Source organism: Vipera berus, assembly GCF_964194415.1.
Source record: "Vipera berus genome assembly, chromosome: 2".
NCBI lineage: Eukaryota > Metazoa > Chordata > Lepidosauria > Squamata > Viperidae > Vipera > Vipera berus.
In genome coordinates, this window is record NC_138203.1 from 48,444,912 (window position 1) to 48,461,353 (window position 16,442).

Consider the following 16,442-nt stretch of genomic DNA (forward strand, 5'->3'; position numbering starts at 1 on the left):
TTTGGAGTCCATTTATTTTAGAAGGGATCAAGGAAAGCCAGGGAAAGCTTGGGAGTAGGAAGAGGTTTAGTTATTCCTCTTCAATTTCTGCTCAAAGTTCAGGTTGCAGAGGAGAGAAAGGGAGAAGACTGGGGAAGGAGAACAAACCAACATCTGCAAACCAATACAAAGTCCCGTTGCTGGGATGAGCAAAGTGGATCTTTGATGTTCCAGGATCCTGAAGTTGACTGTGGCAGCTTGCTAGAATATGTGCTATAACGTCAAAAGCATTGCTAGAAGGAACAGTAGAGTTGTGAAAGGCTGACTGGATATCCTTAAGGTCTGAGCTGCATTCTCACCACGAGATGGTTCAGCCGATTCATGTACAGTATCATCTGTTCAAACAGAAAGCACACATTTGTAATTTTTTCCTCCAAAGATAAAGAAAAAAATAAATATATTTTAAAACATATTATTGTAAAACTTTTTAATAGTTCCTTGGTTAAATACCATGTGTTCCAATTAAAAAAATGAAACCAAAAGGGAACACCCATTGAAACGTTGGACATTGTTCTCTGAATTAGTTTTAGATTTGTATTTGTCTTATGTAGTTAGCATGCAGAAAATCAGTGAATGTGCAAGTGATAATTTACCAGTTCCAAAATGATTCCAAAGTTTCTGCTTGTAAAATCTGGCTACATAAAATTTTAAACAAAGATAAGAGGGTTGTAAGGAAGACTGACTTGATCAGAGATCTTGTTGAAGAGAAAAATTATATCAATGCATATTGTTTCCTTAAGATATAGAATATTATGATTTTGTTTGAAAAATGGGAAATGAAAGCAATTAAGCACAAATCTCAAAAGCTGCTGTAGCTGCCTATCAGTAGACAACAACAGAAGCTCTGAAATGATACCATATTTAAACAGATGATACATCATTTGAGAAAGCAGCAAAAATCACACCATAAAGATATTGAGAGATGGCCACAAGCAGAAATTATGCAGAATGACTTACTCTGCTTTTTGACATTTCTAAATAGTGCTAAAGAGTCTTTCTCTCTCTTCGAAAAGGAAGAAATGATTGGAAGTAACACCAAAAATCCCAAATGGTCTTTTTCTGTATAAATTAGTTTTCCATGGCATCTAAGTTGTAAAGTAGGAAAATACTTACCTAGAAAATTTAAATGTTAACTATGAGAGACTTTGATTAAGATTTAAAACTATCCAGAGACAGTGAATTTAATTGTACAGTTGCTGGGTTCCCTAATTTCTATGTTTATGAGCAAATGCATCTAAATTGTCATAATTATTTCTAAAAGTTTCATTGCTGTCTATAATATAAAAATCATAACATTAAACAATATCTAACCCTAAAAACATACACAACTTATAATACATTTAATTTGATGTTGGAAACATTCAGTTTAGGTACCAGGAATGTCTCTTTTAGGAATATGAGCATTACAATTCCCTGAACGTACATCTTTCAATATGTAAAATGAAAGTAAGGCTATGGCTCTTTCATTAGGAGAAGCACATTTATTTTGCATTAAGCGCCCTAACAACCAAAGGACATAAACTTGCTTTACTCAGTAATTTCTATATCTACGTCTCTGTAGAAGTTTGATTCTGCTAAATTTAGAGGATAGGAATGCAGTACAAATTAGTAGAGTGGGACAATGACAACGACTATAACAAGCTTTAGGGTATTCCTTTGAAAACTTCCTCCTGCTCCTTTGGGGAATTATCTTAGGTTCTGACTTTCTGACGTCTCTCTTTGCCAGAGGGTCTGTGCCTTGTATTCACTCCTTGTCAGCTTTTCTCTTCATCAGAGGGACTTTGTTTGCCCTGCTGTCCCTTCAGCTTCCTTCATCTGAGAACCTCTGCCTTAACCTTGTTTGACTTCCTCTGTAGGTCTCAGGTAGCTCTAGAACAGGACACTCAAAAATCAAGAAATTGAATATTTCTTAAGTTTTCTCCCCAGTATCTACAGTACACTATTAACATAAATGTACCAAGAATATTATCATATCCAGTTGTCCATCTTTTAAACCTGAAATCAATTTTATTTTACCCATTTACTGCAAAATACAGTGCATATATTTTTCTCTAGGACATTGTAAAATTCTGTCCAAAATTCATCTATAGATTGGGGCAGGGTAGCAACTAGATAAAATGCATTTAAATTCTCATGGACAATATATATATATATGTATATGCATATGCATATGTATATGTATACGTATACGTATATGTGTATATGTGTATATGTGTATATATGTATATAAGCGACGCGGTGGCTCAGTGGGTTAGGACGCTGAGCTTGTTGATCAGAAGGTCAGCAGTTTGGCGGGTCGAATCCCGACTGCTGCATAACAGAGTGAGTGCCTGTTACTCGTCCCAGCTTCTGCCAACCTAGCAGTTCTAAAGCACGTAAAAATGCAAGTAGAAAAATAGGGACCACTCCGGTGGGAAGGTAACAGCGTTCCATGCACCTTTGGTGTCTAGTCATGCCGGCCACATGACCATGGAGACGTCCTCAGACAAGCGCTGGCTCTTTGGCTTTGAAATGGAGATGAGCACCGGCCCCTAGAGTTGGAAACGACTAGCACGCATGTGCAGGAGAACCTTTATATATATATGTGTGTAAATTACTAACAAAGAATTAAAGGGAAACTGGGATGTATTTCTGACTCCTTAGTCGTCATCAGCCAGCTATACCCTTCTGATGACGACTAAGGAGTCAGAAATGCATCCCAGTTTCCCTTTAATTCTTTGTTAGTAATTTACACAAATATATGAATTGTCCGGTGTGACTACTGCCTGTTCGATAGCCTTCAAGATAGGCTGAAAACAGGAAATAAAGATTTGCCCCATGTTTGGGGCCTAGCAAGGTAATCTAAATAGTTAACATTTGAAACATATATATATATATATATTGCTCAAAAAAATAAAGGGAACACTTAAACAACACAATGTACTGTATTTAATAGTAGGATGTCTTATCTTGTGTTCCCTTTATTTTTTTGAGCAGTGTATATGTGTGTGTGTGTGTGTGTGTGTGTGTGTGTGTCTATAGGTATACATCACATTTTTTTACTTAAATATTCATCTCTTGAATGGAAACACCAAAAAATGGGGTGGGAATGGGATAAGAACTGTTATGTTTTTAAATGAGGTGCTATGTTTGAATAAGCAGATTGTCATGGAAAAAGCATACTTTTTCTCAACATCTTACAAGACAATTCTAGCATTAGCAAATTAGATACACCATAAGCAATATTAGCGCTGCAAGAAATGAGTAAAAGCAGAATCATTTTACCATGCAAACCATGCAAAGAGAAAGAAAGAAAGAGACGCGAAAGCTGCAGAAAGACAGAGGCATTTGTTAAAAGAGAGTCTCTAAGCATACTAACCTGCTGGTTCTAATGAATTTTCTACTTTGTCGTTAACATCGAAAACACGATCATGAACACCTATAGTTTTCATACAGTTGTCTATAACAAAAATAGAGATAACAGCCAAATAAGTTAGTGAGACACCCTTAAAATCCCCATTTTCCTTTTTTTTTTTTTTGCTGCTGTCTTCGTGTCTGATTTCTATTTCTATTATAGGCATATATTTATATCTTAACTGTGGCCTGCTTTGAAACACCACAGTAGTTGTTTTTTTTTTTGTACCACCATTTAAGAAACAACAAGTTAGCAACTGATGCATATGAAAAACAAATAAGAAAACTGCTTTGTGAAAAATGATTAAAAGATATGGCAAAAACAAAAAGAAATGATGCTGAAAAGAAGAGATACCACATAGGATTTTAAAAGTTAAAAGAAGTTTATACTGCTGTTTACTAAACCGAAGCATGCACTATAAAGCCACCCTCTAAAGCAAGGCATACGGCACTTACTTGCAGGCCGTACATACACTTTCAGCTTTAAACAGGCTCTCCTTCCATTATCAGGGATTGCAGATGCTGAAAAAGAAACAGGAGATTGGAGAGCATAGTTATTCTCCATCTTAAAGGACAACATCCAACATTCTTCTTTTACTTCAGTAAGTAATCACAGCACCATCTACATATTTTTTTTATTAAAAAGTTTTTCAATACATTTTATCTTTAACAATCCCTCCCCCCCTCCCCCCACCCAACCCTTCCTAACCCACCCTAACCCTCCCCCCACCCCTTCCCCCCTCCCCGACTTCCCAGAGCTAAATACAAGGTATAAAGGTAAAAACAATCATAAACAACCATATGTTAACAACAATAAACTATTAAGTCTATCGCACTCTAGCTCATATAAAATGACTACAAGCAATACTAATATCACATCAAAACTTATACAAATGCTAAGTGAAACTTTTTAGTCCCATATTTGTTCTGGATGTAATCAATCCACTAACACCATCTACATATTATTGGGGATGTTCAAATATCAAACAAAAATTTTAAACTATCCAGTGTTCTTTATTTTTATATATAATTACTTTATTTTATTCATTTTATTTTGCTTTCCTCCCAAAACATGGGGTTAAAACAACAGCACTGATATGCCAAATTTTCTATCCCTTAGCATCAATGTACATAAATAACAAAGAAGGCTAAATTGGTGGTCTTTCCTTGAGAGCCCAAAATTCACAAATTGTTTACTTTAACCAGATGATGATAGCGATATGGTCTCCATTATGTTGCTGAACTGTATCTCTAATGATCCTTTACTTTTGGTTATGTTGGCTAATAGTCCTGGGAAAATTTTATTGGATTTATTCCTGCTTCAGTTAAAACACAAAAACTAGATAGAAATAGGTTCCTCACATCTACTTTACCGGTATTATGCTTCATAATTTGAACCATAATATGCTTCATCAAAGAACTTGTATCATGAATGGGTCTAGAGAAAATGGCAATTTGAATACAATAGTGGAATTACAGAATAGATCTCTACATGGCCTGAATCAAAATACATTCATGATGCATATGTGTATATAATAAGTTGCATTTTGTTTCAGAAAATAAAACAAGGTTTTATGTGGAGCTTCCATTGCAGCTTTAAAAAGAAATTAGCCTAATAGGACCCAAAGACGCTTTTTCAAAAGGCAACTGGACTTTGTTTTTCCTTGAAGACTTTTCGCTTCTCATCCAAGAAGCTTCTTCAGTTCAGTTCTGAAAAAGTTTCTTTGGGACAATCATGACCGGATGTCTGAGAATCTCCATAGACATTTTGTCTTTTGTCTATTAGGAGTTTAAGTGACTTACATGCATGTGAGAAATGATTTTTTTTTACAAATGTTTCAAATTTTCTGCAGCTATGAAGAATATTTGTTTTGAAAATTGGGTTAGGATGAACAAAGTACATCTGCTTGAAGCAACTTCCTTTGGAAGGCTTGTATGGCTGCTTGAAAGGCTTTGTTTTTTTTCCATGCGTAACTACTTTTCTTCACTATTGGATCAGACAAAACAATTATCTATGTATGTATATATTCATAAAAATCACTAGGTTTAAAGCAGCCATATGAGTCTTCCAAAGGACATGGCTGTTTTAATGCTTCAAATAGGGGTATTTCTCTTGCACTCTACGCTTTTGGCTCTAATCTTGTTCACTTTGGCTTTTAATGTATCAATACAGCATCGAAAACAGGTAGTCCTTGACTTACAACAGTCCATTCAGTGACTATTCAAAGTTACAACGGCAGTGAAAAATGTGACTTATGAGCATTTTTCACACTTATGATTGTTGCAGCATTCCCATGGTCACATGAACAAAATTCAGATGCTTGGTAACTGAGTCATATTCATAATGGTTGCAGTGTCCCCTTTTATAATCTTCTGAGAAGCAAAGTCAATGGGTAAAACCAGATTCACTTAATAACTGTGTTACTAACTTAACTGCGGTGATTCACTTAACAATTGTGGCAAGAGAAGTCATAAAATGGGGTTAAACTCACTTGACAAATGTTTCAGCAACAGAAATTTTGAGCTGAATTGTGGTCATACGTCAAGGACTACTTCTAGGTGCTGATTCTTTAAACCAAGCAGTCATAGATCTACTCTCGTACAAGGCTGAGTTTATATTATTTATCTACCTTCATTAACAAATAACTGAAAATTATAAATCTGTACTATGTAGAATTATATGCTAAATGCTCTCTTATAAACTCCCTGGACTTAAGCTCTATACATAACTGAGCTAATCTGGAATAAAGATTCTAAGCAAGCTGTCTGTCTGACTTGGACATTCCAAGAGATTGCGATTTATTCACATAAGCAAAGTTAACTTTCTTTCTTTTTTTCAGCAAAAGCATTTGATGGTTTGGGCCATTATTGTAAGAACTTGTGTCCAAGTAATATATTAACATAAACAAATGTATCTATCTATGTGATTGCTGAGATTCAATACTGGCTTGACAACACATAATCAATCATAACAATGTAAAATGTGTATATATTATATACATATACATGGAGGAAAACCATGAGAAATAAATTATTCCTGACAATATTGAGGTAGAACAGGACTTTTATTTTCAATCAGCAGACACATTCTTCAATCCTTTATTATGATACGGGGAATTAGAGTAGGGAAAATATGATTCAATTATCATATAGTCCCAGGAGTAAAGATAGTGGACAGATTTTATCACTAAATGTCCTGGTAAAGAGACATTGCTATAATAGTTCAGAAGTTTGAACATTTTATAAGGGACTATTCATACGCTATTTAACTTGGAAGCCTTTATTTAACCTGATGTCCAATTATTATTTATTTTTTAAAAAATGCTTTTGAATACTACAAATAATTATGTCTGTTAATATCTGATTTTGTTTGCTCATAAATTAATATATGTGATATATTATTAATGGTTTGTTGATATTTATAGTTTTATTTATTTCACCAAACCTATGCAGCATAGCTAAATGAATTATGATTCTATGGCATTCAGATAATAGATTACCAAAGATTGGAGATTTAAGAGTATATCTGAAATACAGAGATAACACAATGCTAAATTAAGATCATTTTTGCTGATTATGATATAAATTCAAGAAAGTAACAGAGAATTCTTCAAAAATAATAAATGTTATGATGATGCCACCAAGAAGGCAACAGTAAATGATATACTTGACTTAGTGAAAATTGGAGAGACAGTCCCATGAAGACTGAACAAATATGTTGATAAATAGTTCTGAAAGTTCTTATTAGATGAACATGAACTTAAGGTTGATAATCAATGGTTTGTGTATACAGCCAGTCAATATTCCACATACTAAATTTCAAGGTAGGTAGAGCTTACAGGAATTTAAAGGATAACTTGCTTTAAAAAAGCAACGATATGCTGTTTTATAAAACAATTGTTCATGATGCAATGCTGCATTTCAGATTTTTCCCAAAATGATCCTAATTTGAAAGCATATAGATATAAATAGAATCACGAACTCTTCTGAGCATTGATGTAAAGATATTTGCTTTCAAAATGACAAAATATTAGGTTAAGAGGGAAAAAATCCAAGACAAAAAAAGATTAAGAGGCATAAGAAGTCTGCCTCTTTTAATCATAAACAAAATTGCACAATGGTGTTACTCAGCTCTAATTCATATTCAAAGACAAATACTTAAGAAGTGCTAACAGCTGGCTTCCCTGTGTGCTCTCAATAAATCAAATATGGGGGAAGCCTTTACTGACATTTATTGTAAAGAATGTGTTACAGGGCAAAGTATTGCACTCTGTGGAGGCATGCAGGAAACTGGCCACCTTCCAGAGGTCTATGATGAATATACAAATCTTATTCAAGACAGATTAGGTGGCTTAATAAAATAGAAATATCATGTTATCTACCTAACAACAGGGGTACAGGTACAGAAAAAAGTTCCTTGTTACCTTAAATGACAAAAATGTGTGATTGTTTCTATGCCACCCTATCTTTTAATTGCCTTTACAAATGACACAAAAAAGCATAAAAGCATATTCAAAGGCAGGATGTCCATTTTTATATTTATACATTGTAAGTTGTGCTTTTGCAAAGCAATATATGATGTTCTATTATATACCAAGGCAATAAACTTGCTTTCAGACTACAAAATATTTTTCTTACAATGGAAAACTCCAAATACAATTGTAACTTTAACAACCACAGAAAAAGTTTAAAAAATGTGATGATTATTACATATAGTCAACCCAAATAGTGAAATTATCTTGTGACTAAATACTATTCAAATAGCTCAAAAGAGTAAAACTAGTTCAAAAGAATCTTCATATAAACATCCCTTTAACATTGCTTAAAATGGTTGATAGATTCCCAACTAATAAAGGAGAATATTTGTAGCCCATGATTGAAATGTGGGGTCCTTGATCCTCTCTGAGGTTGGTTGCTTTTTTGCAGATGTTTCACTACCCAAACTAGGTAACATAGTAAGTGCTAGTTGATGATGTTACCTAGTTTGGGTAATGAAATGTCTGCAAGAAAATAACCAAGCTCAGAGAGCACCAAGGACTCTTCAGATTCCCAACTGAATATCCTTAAAAATTAACTTGAACACCAAATCAGAAATGATTGTCTTATTTCATCTCTTCCAATCACTGTATATTTTACTCTTACATTCTTAATATATTCATTGACTGATTGTGTGCCAACTATCAATGTTGATTCTTAATGAGCACATTTTCTCCAAGATCATTCCTCTTCAACTTGGTCCTTCAGATAATCTAACAGTGCAGCCATCGTCACTGTAACCAAATCCAATGGTTGATTTGTTTGTTGAACTATTTGATGGTTTCTTTTTTTGGCTATCCATAGAATTCTTAGCAGCTTTCTTCAAGCAAAGTTAAAAAGCATCAATCCTGCTTATTTATATCCAACTTTCATTTCCATAGAGTATCATTGAGAAAACCATGTCTTGCATGATTCTGATTTTTGTAGGTACAAGTAGTCCTTGACTTATGACTGGTTACTTAATGACCATGTGAAGTTACAGCAGCTGCCTCCCCCCCTCCCCCACAGTAGCATTTTGGACACTTGGCAACAGGCTCATCCTTGCAGCATTCCATGGTCACCTGACCATAATTTGCAATATATTTATTTTTGCCAGTTTTTGGTGTTTATTTTTGGTTTTTGGCAAATAAAGCTCATTGGGGAAAATGGATTAACTTAATGACTGTGGCATATGTTTAATGACTACTGCAAAAAAATGTTAAAAAAAAATCAGGTCCGAACATGTGATGGGTCCAGTTATGATCGTAAATTGACGGCTACCTGCATAGACAAATTCAATATCTGTATATATTCTTCAAGGGTTTTATTACTATTCTGCTAAGTGCTTGCTGTGTTTTTCTTGACAGCTAATACATATACTGTTAATAAAAGGCAGAAGCTATTCAGCACTTCAACATCCTATCAATTCTAAGGCTGGTTGTAATACAGGCACTCCTTGTTTAGTGATTGTTTGGTTATGACAGTGATGAGAAACTAACTTTGCAACCAGATTTTGCATTTACAACCTTCTCAGATCTGAAAAGCAAAGGAAAACTGAAGATCAGTTGTGGTTTCACTTAGCAACCCCCTACTTAATGACTGAATTGCCAATCCCAACTGCAGTCACTAAACAAGGATTGCTAGTGCTTTCTGTCATGTTTGGTCTTAACTTTAATCTTCTGCTGGGTTCCTACAAGTAAAATCCATGGAAAAGCTGGCAGGAAGACAGATGTTTCTCCTGCCACGTTTTTACCCACTTGACCATGTTCCACAGCACCTGACTGAAGCACTCCATCCCCCCACCTGCACTACAGAGCATTTGACCACTGCACTCTCTCCCCCTCCCCCCAACCTGTCTGCATCTTTCACTTGCAGTCTGCATGCCTGGGACTATCACCTTTTCTCATTTAACAACCTACGCAGTCCTGGGTTTATGACAGCAACCAGACCTGCTGAGATTGCTGTTATTAGGCATCGTGTTTTATGACCACATTGCTTAGTAAAGAAAATTCCTATCTCAATCACCATAATAACCCAAGGACTACCTGTGGACAAGAAGGAAGCTGAAGCAGCCCCATACAGACAAATCAGAAATTTCAAGTGCAGATAGTGTTTCTAACAAAGTTATATGGACAAGCCCTTTGAAGTGTGTGAAAAATTATTAATAGCAGAGATTTGCCTTTAACCATTTTCAGCAGAATATGATATTTATTAGTTAAATCCAAGATCCACATAACCTTATATAATTCTTAGTTCTAAATTCTAATTGCCAGAAGCACCAAAATGCTAATATTGTGTGTCAGCTGTAGAGATTGGGAAGTTTCATTTTTAAGAACAGCCATCTGCTTCATTCTTAGTGAAAAAATGAGCTTGTGTGGAAGCATTAAAAATGCAGTTTCCCATTATGTTTGCCAAAGGCAATATTTCTCAATTTGTAGGAGTCAAAGAAAAAAGAGAGAGGGAAAGTTAGCCTATTAGCAGAGTCAAGCCTTTCTCCTATAGGACTTGATGTGATTTATTCTACAACACAAACATATGTAGATTAGACAGGTAAGTGCAGTTTAAACATTAATATTCTTCTCACAATGGAAATTGAAAGAATTTACCATTGACATAAATGCTACTAAGAGACTGCTGAAGTTTAATGAACTGAAAAGGAAGTTTTCATGTATATGATATGCCGAAAAACAAATAAAAACCTGCTGACAAAACATATTTTTAAATTATATAGTTATAGATATTATAAAATCTGTAACTTGGACCAGGCTTTTTACATACAAAGTAATGCCATCCTTCAGAAATCTATGGCTCCATTTTCAATGCAAGGATTCAGTGTCAATTGTGATTAAATCTAATCGCTTGTAAGAAACTTAGTCTTGCATATTTATTATGTGCTTATTTTTGGTATGTGGTTTATCCCTACAAATTCTATGATAAATTCCTTTGCTAAACTACTGTAGCAAATTACGGTACTCAACTTGCTGGCAACATTTGATTTCACTCTCTCCATTTAATTTATAAATGGGTTAAGTTACCAACAAAGCAGGAGATTAGAACATCTTAAAGCAAGGAACACGACGACACCAACTACAAAAGGTACAATTACATTATTGCTGGAGAAATTTTATGAGCTTTGCCACAATGTCTTGCTTATTATATATTTTAATTAATGGATCCAAACTCTAACTTTTATAGGAAATTTTATTTCATCACATTTCTACTCTAACATATTGTATAATGCTCTCATGGAAATGAAAATAAATTTTAAATGCCTGCCATCAAATTCAAAAACACTGTGTATGGCATATTTCAAATTGTCCTACGTTATCAGGAGGACAACTGAAATGTAAAGTGACAAGGACCCTACATCTTACAAAAACAAATAGGATTGCTTGGGCCCTCTGGACTCTTTTTTTTTTACTCTGCCTCAGGCCGATGCAAGCGGGTAAGAACTCCTGGAGTCCAACATTTCAGCCCAAATATGAAGAACTTTTCCTATGCAAATGTTACACTGAATACAGGAAAGTAAGCCCATCTAACAATCTACCTAAAGTCTATGAAGACTTAATTTCTGTATAGTTGTAAGCATATTACATATTGTTAAGTTAGAACTGTGCAAAGGAGCACTTCACAAAGCATCTTGGTTTGAATGAAGTATCCCTCTTCAAAGACAGTTAGGTAGTTTAGAGTGCTTGATGTGTCTGCTTTGATGACTTTCCATACATGCGGGTACAACTGCTTCATTCCACTGGGAATCTCAGTGGATTGTGGCTGTTTGTGCATGAAGGTGGCTGACTCTTCTCATGCGCATGGCTGTCTCAATACTTTGAGGGTAGTGTTCATCCCAATACATAGTTTAGATTTCCCCCTTTAAATGTTTTGTACTGTCATGGTTACTCCAATATATGTCTCTATACACAGTCCACCTTGAATATGAATGGAATTTGACAACTTAGTTCAAGTCTGCATTGAGACCTCTGACTCTATTTTGCTAAAAACAGGATGCTATCTTTCTAGCCAAATAGAATTTTAAAATACCACAGAGGATACAAACATTCAGACTGTTTACTAGAATGATCAGAATGTGTTTGGGAGATAAGAACTGAGATTTCAGAAATGACGTTTTATTGAAAAGTATTTAAAAATGGTAATCTAAGCTTTAGATTAGAAAGGATAGTTTGATGAGTAATTATATTGTCAGAGAGATATCCCTTTGATGGATATGGAGTGAAAATAAAGTCACAGTAGAAATTGGAAAACCAACAAGATAGAAAAACCTGTATTTTATTTTTTGCCCCAAGCAGTAGGCCAATTGTTCTTGGACATTAATATTCAGTCCTTAAAAAAGAAAAAAAATAAGCAACTTTTTCTTTTAGATTTGAGGTGTTCCTGAGTAGCATTCAAGAATCATACAAATATGGAAATTTAATATTCATCTTAGTGAAACTTGAGAGTTACTTGGAGAATTCAGAGATGCATAATTTGGACACTCAGCCAAAACTTACTAGGGCAAGATGTTAACAGGGAATATTCACAAATCAGTCAAAGAAATAAGAAATTCTGAACCTCAAGGAGATTGAGTGAGCTACAGAATTTGAACAACTGTTATAACTTTTCATTGTTATTTTTTAATAAAACTTATATAGCATAAAATTCAGAATTAATAACCTCTAGTTATTACTTCCATATAATCTTGGTATTAGATGGATATAACTACTTTTTATACAGACCCTGAAATTTCAGGGTCAATTGATAGATGATACAAACATACAACATATGCTGGATCATGGAGAAAGCTAGGGAGTTCCAGAAAAACATCTACTTCTGCTTCCTTGACTATGCTAAAGCCTTTGATTGTGTGGCTCACAACAAACTGTGGCAAGTTCTTAAGGAGATGGGAGTACCAGACCATCTTATTTGTCTCTTGAGAAACCTATATACAGGTCAAGAAGCAACAGTGAGAACTGGACCCGGAACCACCGATTGGTTCAAAATTGGGAAAGGAGTCCAGCAAGGCTGTATACTGTTGTCCTGCCTATTTAACTTATATGCAGAGCACATCATGAGAAAGGCAGGGCTAGATGAATCAAAAGTTGGAATTCCCCAGCAGCAAAGGTGGAGTTTTGGAGGCAGCGGCAGGGCATAGCCCAGGTATCGCCCAGCAGCAAAGCTCGTCCTTCCCACTCAAGAAGCCCCCAGTGGCTCCTTGGCTCCATCTGAGTTGAAGAAAGCAGAGGTGCAGCAGCAGGATTGCTCTCAAACAATAAGAGCTGGGTGCGCTACTCACTTGTGTGCACCCACCTTATTGAAAGCAATCCTGCTGGTCTGCCTCCGCTTTCTTCAACTCGGATGGAGCAGAGTGGGGAGAATGAGGAGAAGAAGAATGGTGAGGCTTTGTGCCAGCCAGCCGGCCAGGTGAGGGGTAGGTTGGGCGATGGTGGCTGGCTAGCTGGGGGGATCATGGCCACTGGAGGGAATCTGAGAAGCCTCATGGCAACAAAATTGGCAGCTCCCCTCACACGTTCCGTTTTCCCAGCTCCATACAAGATGCTTGGCAGATCGCCCCCGATCGGATCCATGCGGCACCTTCTTTCCAGCTCCAACGCGGTCCTCCATTACTTCCTCTGCCGCCGTGTGCAGTCTTACAAACAAAAGAAGCTTGTGGGCAGTTCCACAAACTTCTTTTATTGGACTGCCCACAAACTTCTTTTGTTTGTGGGACTAAAAAAAGTTCAAGCAATCAATTCCAACTTCGCGAGATCTTTTTTCCCCCATGAGAAGTTGGAATTGATTAATTTAACTTTTTTTTCTAGGTGGCGGAAAACTGGGCAGAGGACTGGGCAGAGCCAGTCCAGAGCTGTAGGTTGCTGAACCCGGTCTATGCCAATGAATACTAGTATATAAAAAAGGCGAAGACATTGTCTTAACTATTTTCTAAATAGTCAAGGCACCCTCTCCTAAATTTGATAGATCTTACTATCTGTGATGACCTTGGAAAAACATCATGAGCTTAACTCAGGAATCAGGAAGGTAAGAGAAAGAAACTCAAGGTAGTCCTGCCTTGATTTCTTTGGAAAGAAGGGAAAATGCTGTCAGGAATTTGAGATATTGCTATGATAGTTTATGTCACTAGAGTTCTTGTATTTCTGTATATACATGTGTATATGCATATGTATATTGATGTCATGCAAGTGTTCATCAGTATTTTCATGAACTGATTAATAAGATATTTTCCAAAAGCAACATCGTAAGGGCTTCAGTCAATGATCTGTTTCGGAATTTTGAATTATATATGGACATCAACTGTTATTTCACCATATTATTTCTTAATACTCCAACCCAGTTGTTTTTTCCCCCATTTTTCCCCATTTTTCCCCCCAGGCCTTCCCATCTCTAGATCAAACTTGGCCAATAAAGAATTCTATTCTATTCTATTCTATTCTATTCTGTTCTGTTCTGTTCTGTTCTGTCCTGTCCTATTCTTCTCCAACTGATACCAAGATAAACAGAGTCCTGAAAGTCTTTAGATCATTTACTTCCAATGTTTCACCGAGTTGAAAAAAAACCCCTTATCCTACTATACTTCTAATAATCCTTCTAGTTATTATTCTCTTTATACAGGGAAATACTAACTGCTGTCTTCCAAATGATACATCTAGCCACCCAGCCAATCTATAAGTAAACCACACCCTTATTTTAACATTTCTTCAGACATACCATGTATACCTAAAATGTACCCTTTTTCAATAATTTCACAGCATTTATGGCTTCTTTTTCAAAAAATTTCTCCCACAGACATGAACATCTATAAAATTTCTTTCAATTCCACTCTTCAACTTACCACTATTATTTCCATAAAAATCTTGAAAATGCTCTTTCTAGAATTCATTACTTTATAGTTTATAGTTTCATCCCAAATCACTGTTATTTTTAATTCCATTTTCTTTGCCAGTAGCTTCTTGTTTAGCTTTCTTGCACCTATTTTTATTTATTTGTATATGCTGCCTTTATTTTTCTAAATAACTCAAGGCGGAGAACATACATATTACTCCTTCCACCTCCTATTTTCCCCACAACAACATCCCTGTCCTCTGTGAGGTGGGTTGGGCTGAGAGAGAGGGATTGGCCCAAGTCACCCAACTAATCTTTTATGCCTAAAGTGAGACTAGAACTCACTGTTTCCAAGTTTCTAGCCTGGTGCCTTAATAATTAGTTCAAACTGGTTCTCTTTACTTCTAAAATTTGTTTTTATTTCTAACAAACTAATCATTCTTCATTTCCTATACTTCTATATATAATCTCTAATACTAGTGGCTGAATTGCAATGGGTAAAATAAATAAAATATTTTCAATTCCTTGCTCTATTTCAGTGTTTTTGTCACAATTTTTTTTCTGTAAACATATTATATATTTTCCTTATTTTTATATAGTAATAATTATTTTATTATATGCATTTTTTCACTTTATCATTCCACAAAGCACTGTCTCATATTCCATAATGAAATATATTTTTGTTGCACTATGCAATGTATTTCTTTTCACTCTGTTCTAAGCATCTTGTACCTTCTTTTTCTTGATGTCCACTTCCATTAATTCAAATGTGAGACTAATCCATCTTCTAATACTTTTTCCTGCACAATTCATACTTTCTTCTCTGGTTCCACTTTCAGTCTAGTTACTTTCATATCTGTTGTTCTATGGGTTTTTCCCCCCACAAAATCCATTATTCACATATTTAAAAATGTCCTGTCCCATATTTAGCACCTGCAATCCTTTTGACCTTCACTAATTCTCTCACAATTTATCCTCATAAATATTCAGATCAATCATGCTTTTTGAGTCATTCCTTTTTTATAGGCACACATTAATAGACAATTGTTTAATTCATGTACATGTATTCATGAAAATAGGTCTTTTTCTACTAAGAAACTTACAAGTCACAATATTAATTATTCTTGACACTCTGTACTCTATGTTACATAGTTCCTACCCATATATTCATGTAGATTTTTTTCTCTGTTGATTTGGGTTTGCATTAATTAAGAATGTTATACAACTTGTACCATAACTAATCTCTGGTTCATCCATTTGGAACAGTTACTGGGAGATAATATAGGACTATTATAAACTTACGGATTCTTATTTTCAGAAAGAGCTGTAACAATCTAGATGACGTTTCTTCACACTCTCTGAAACACTTCATTCCTAACTAAATGTACAATTTCATTTCCTACATATAATCTTCAACTACATTCCACAAAATCACATCACTTTCACTATTTCACAGTTCCAATATTTCTCTCTCTCTCTCATCTTTCAAATTTTATTCTTCTTATATTCTTTCAAATGTCCTGGTTATCACCAAACTGATTCAAGGTATTAACATGTACTGCTCAATATAGCTTGGGTTAATAAAGTGTTTAACATAACAATTCATATTGATATGGTGAATCTGTAGACTATGTTGTCAGCCTTTGTCATATTCATGCCACCTG

The 16,442-nt window shown here is 35.2% G+C and overlaps 1 protein-coding gene across 2 annotated transcripts in view; it reads right to left on the bottom strand.

Moving 5' to 3' along the window:
* Window positions 1-252: 252 nt before the first annotated feature.
* The window catches only part of EFNA5 (ephrin A5), a gene marked incomplete at both ends in the record, with an annotated part of 189,850 nt that continues 173,660 nt past the window's right edge, over window positions 253-16,442 (bottom strand). Inside the window, 3 exons of one of the 2 annotated variants that reach the window (XM_081315580.1) lie at window positions 253-374; window positions 3,398-3,478; window positions 3,889-3,954. In XM_081315580.1, the coding sequence (XP_081171706.1) occupies window positions 253-374; window positions 3,398-3,478; window positions 3,889-3,954 (269 nt within the window). The remainder of the gene's footprint in view (window positions 375-3,397; window positions 3,479-3,888; window positions 3,955-16,442) is intronic. The other variant, XM_081315581.1, reaches the window with a different exon arrangement.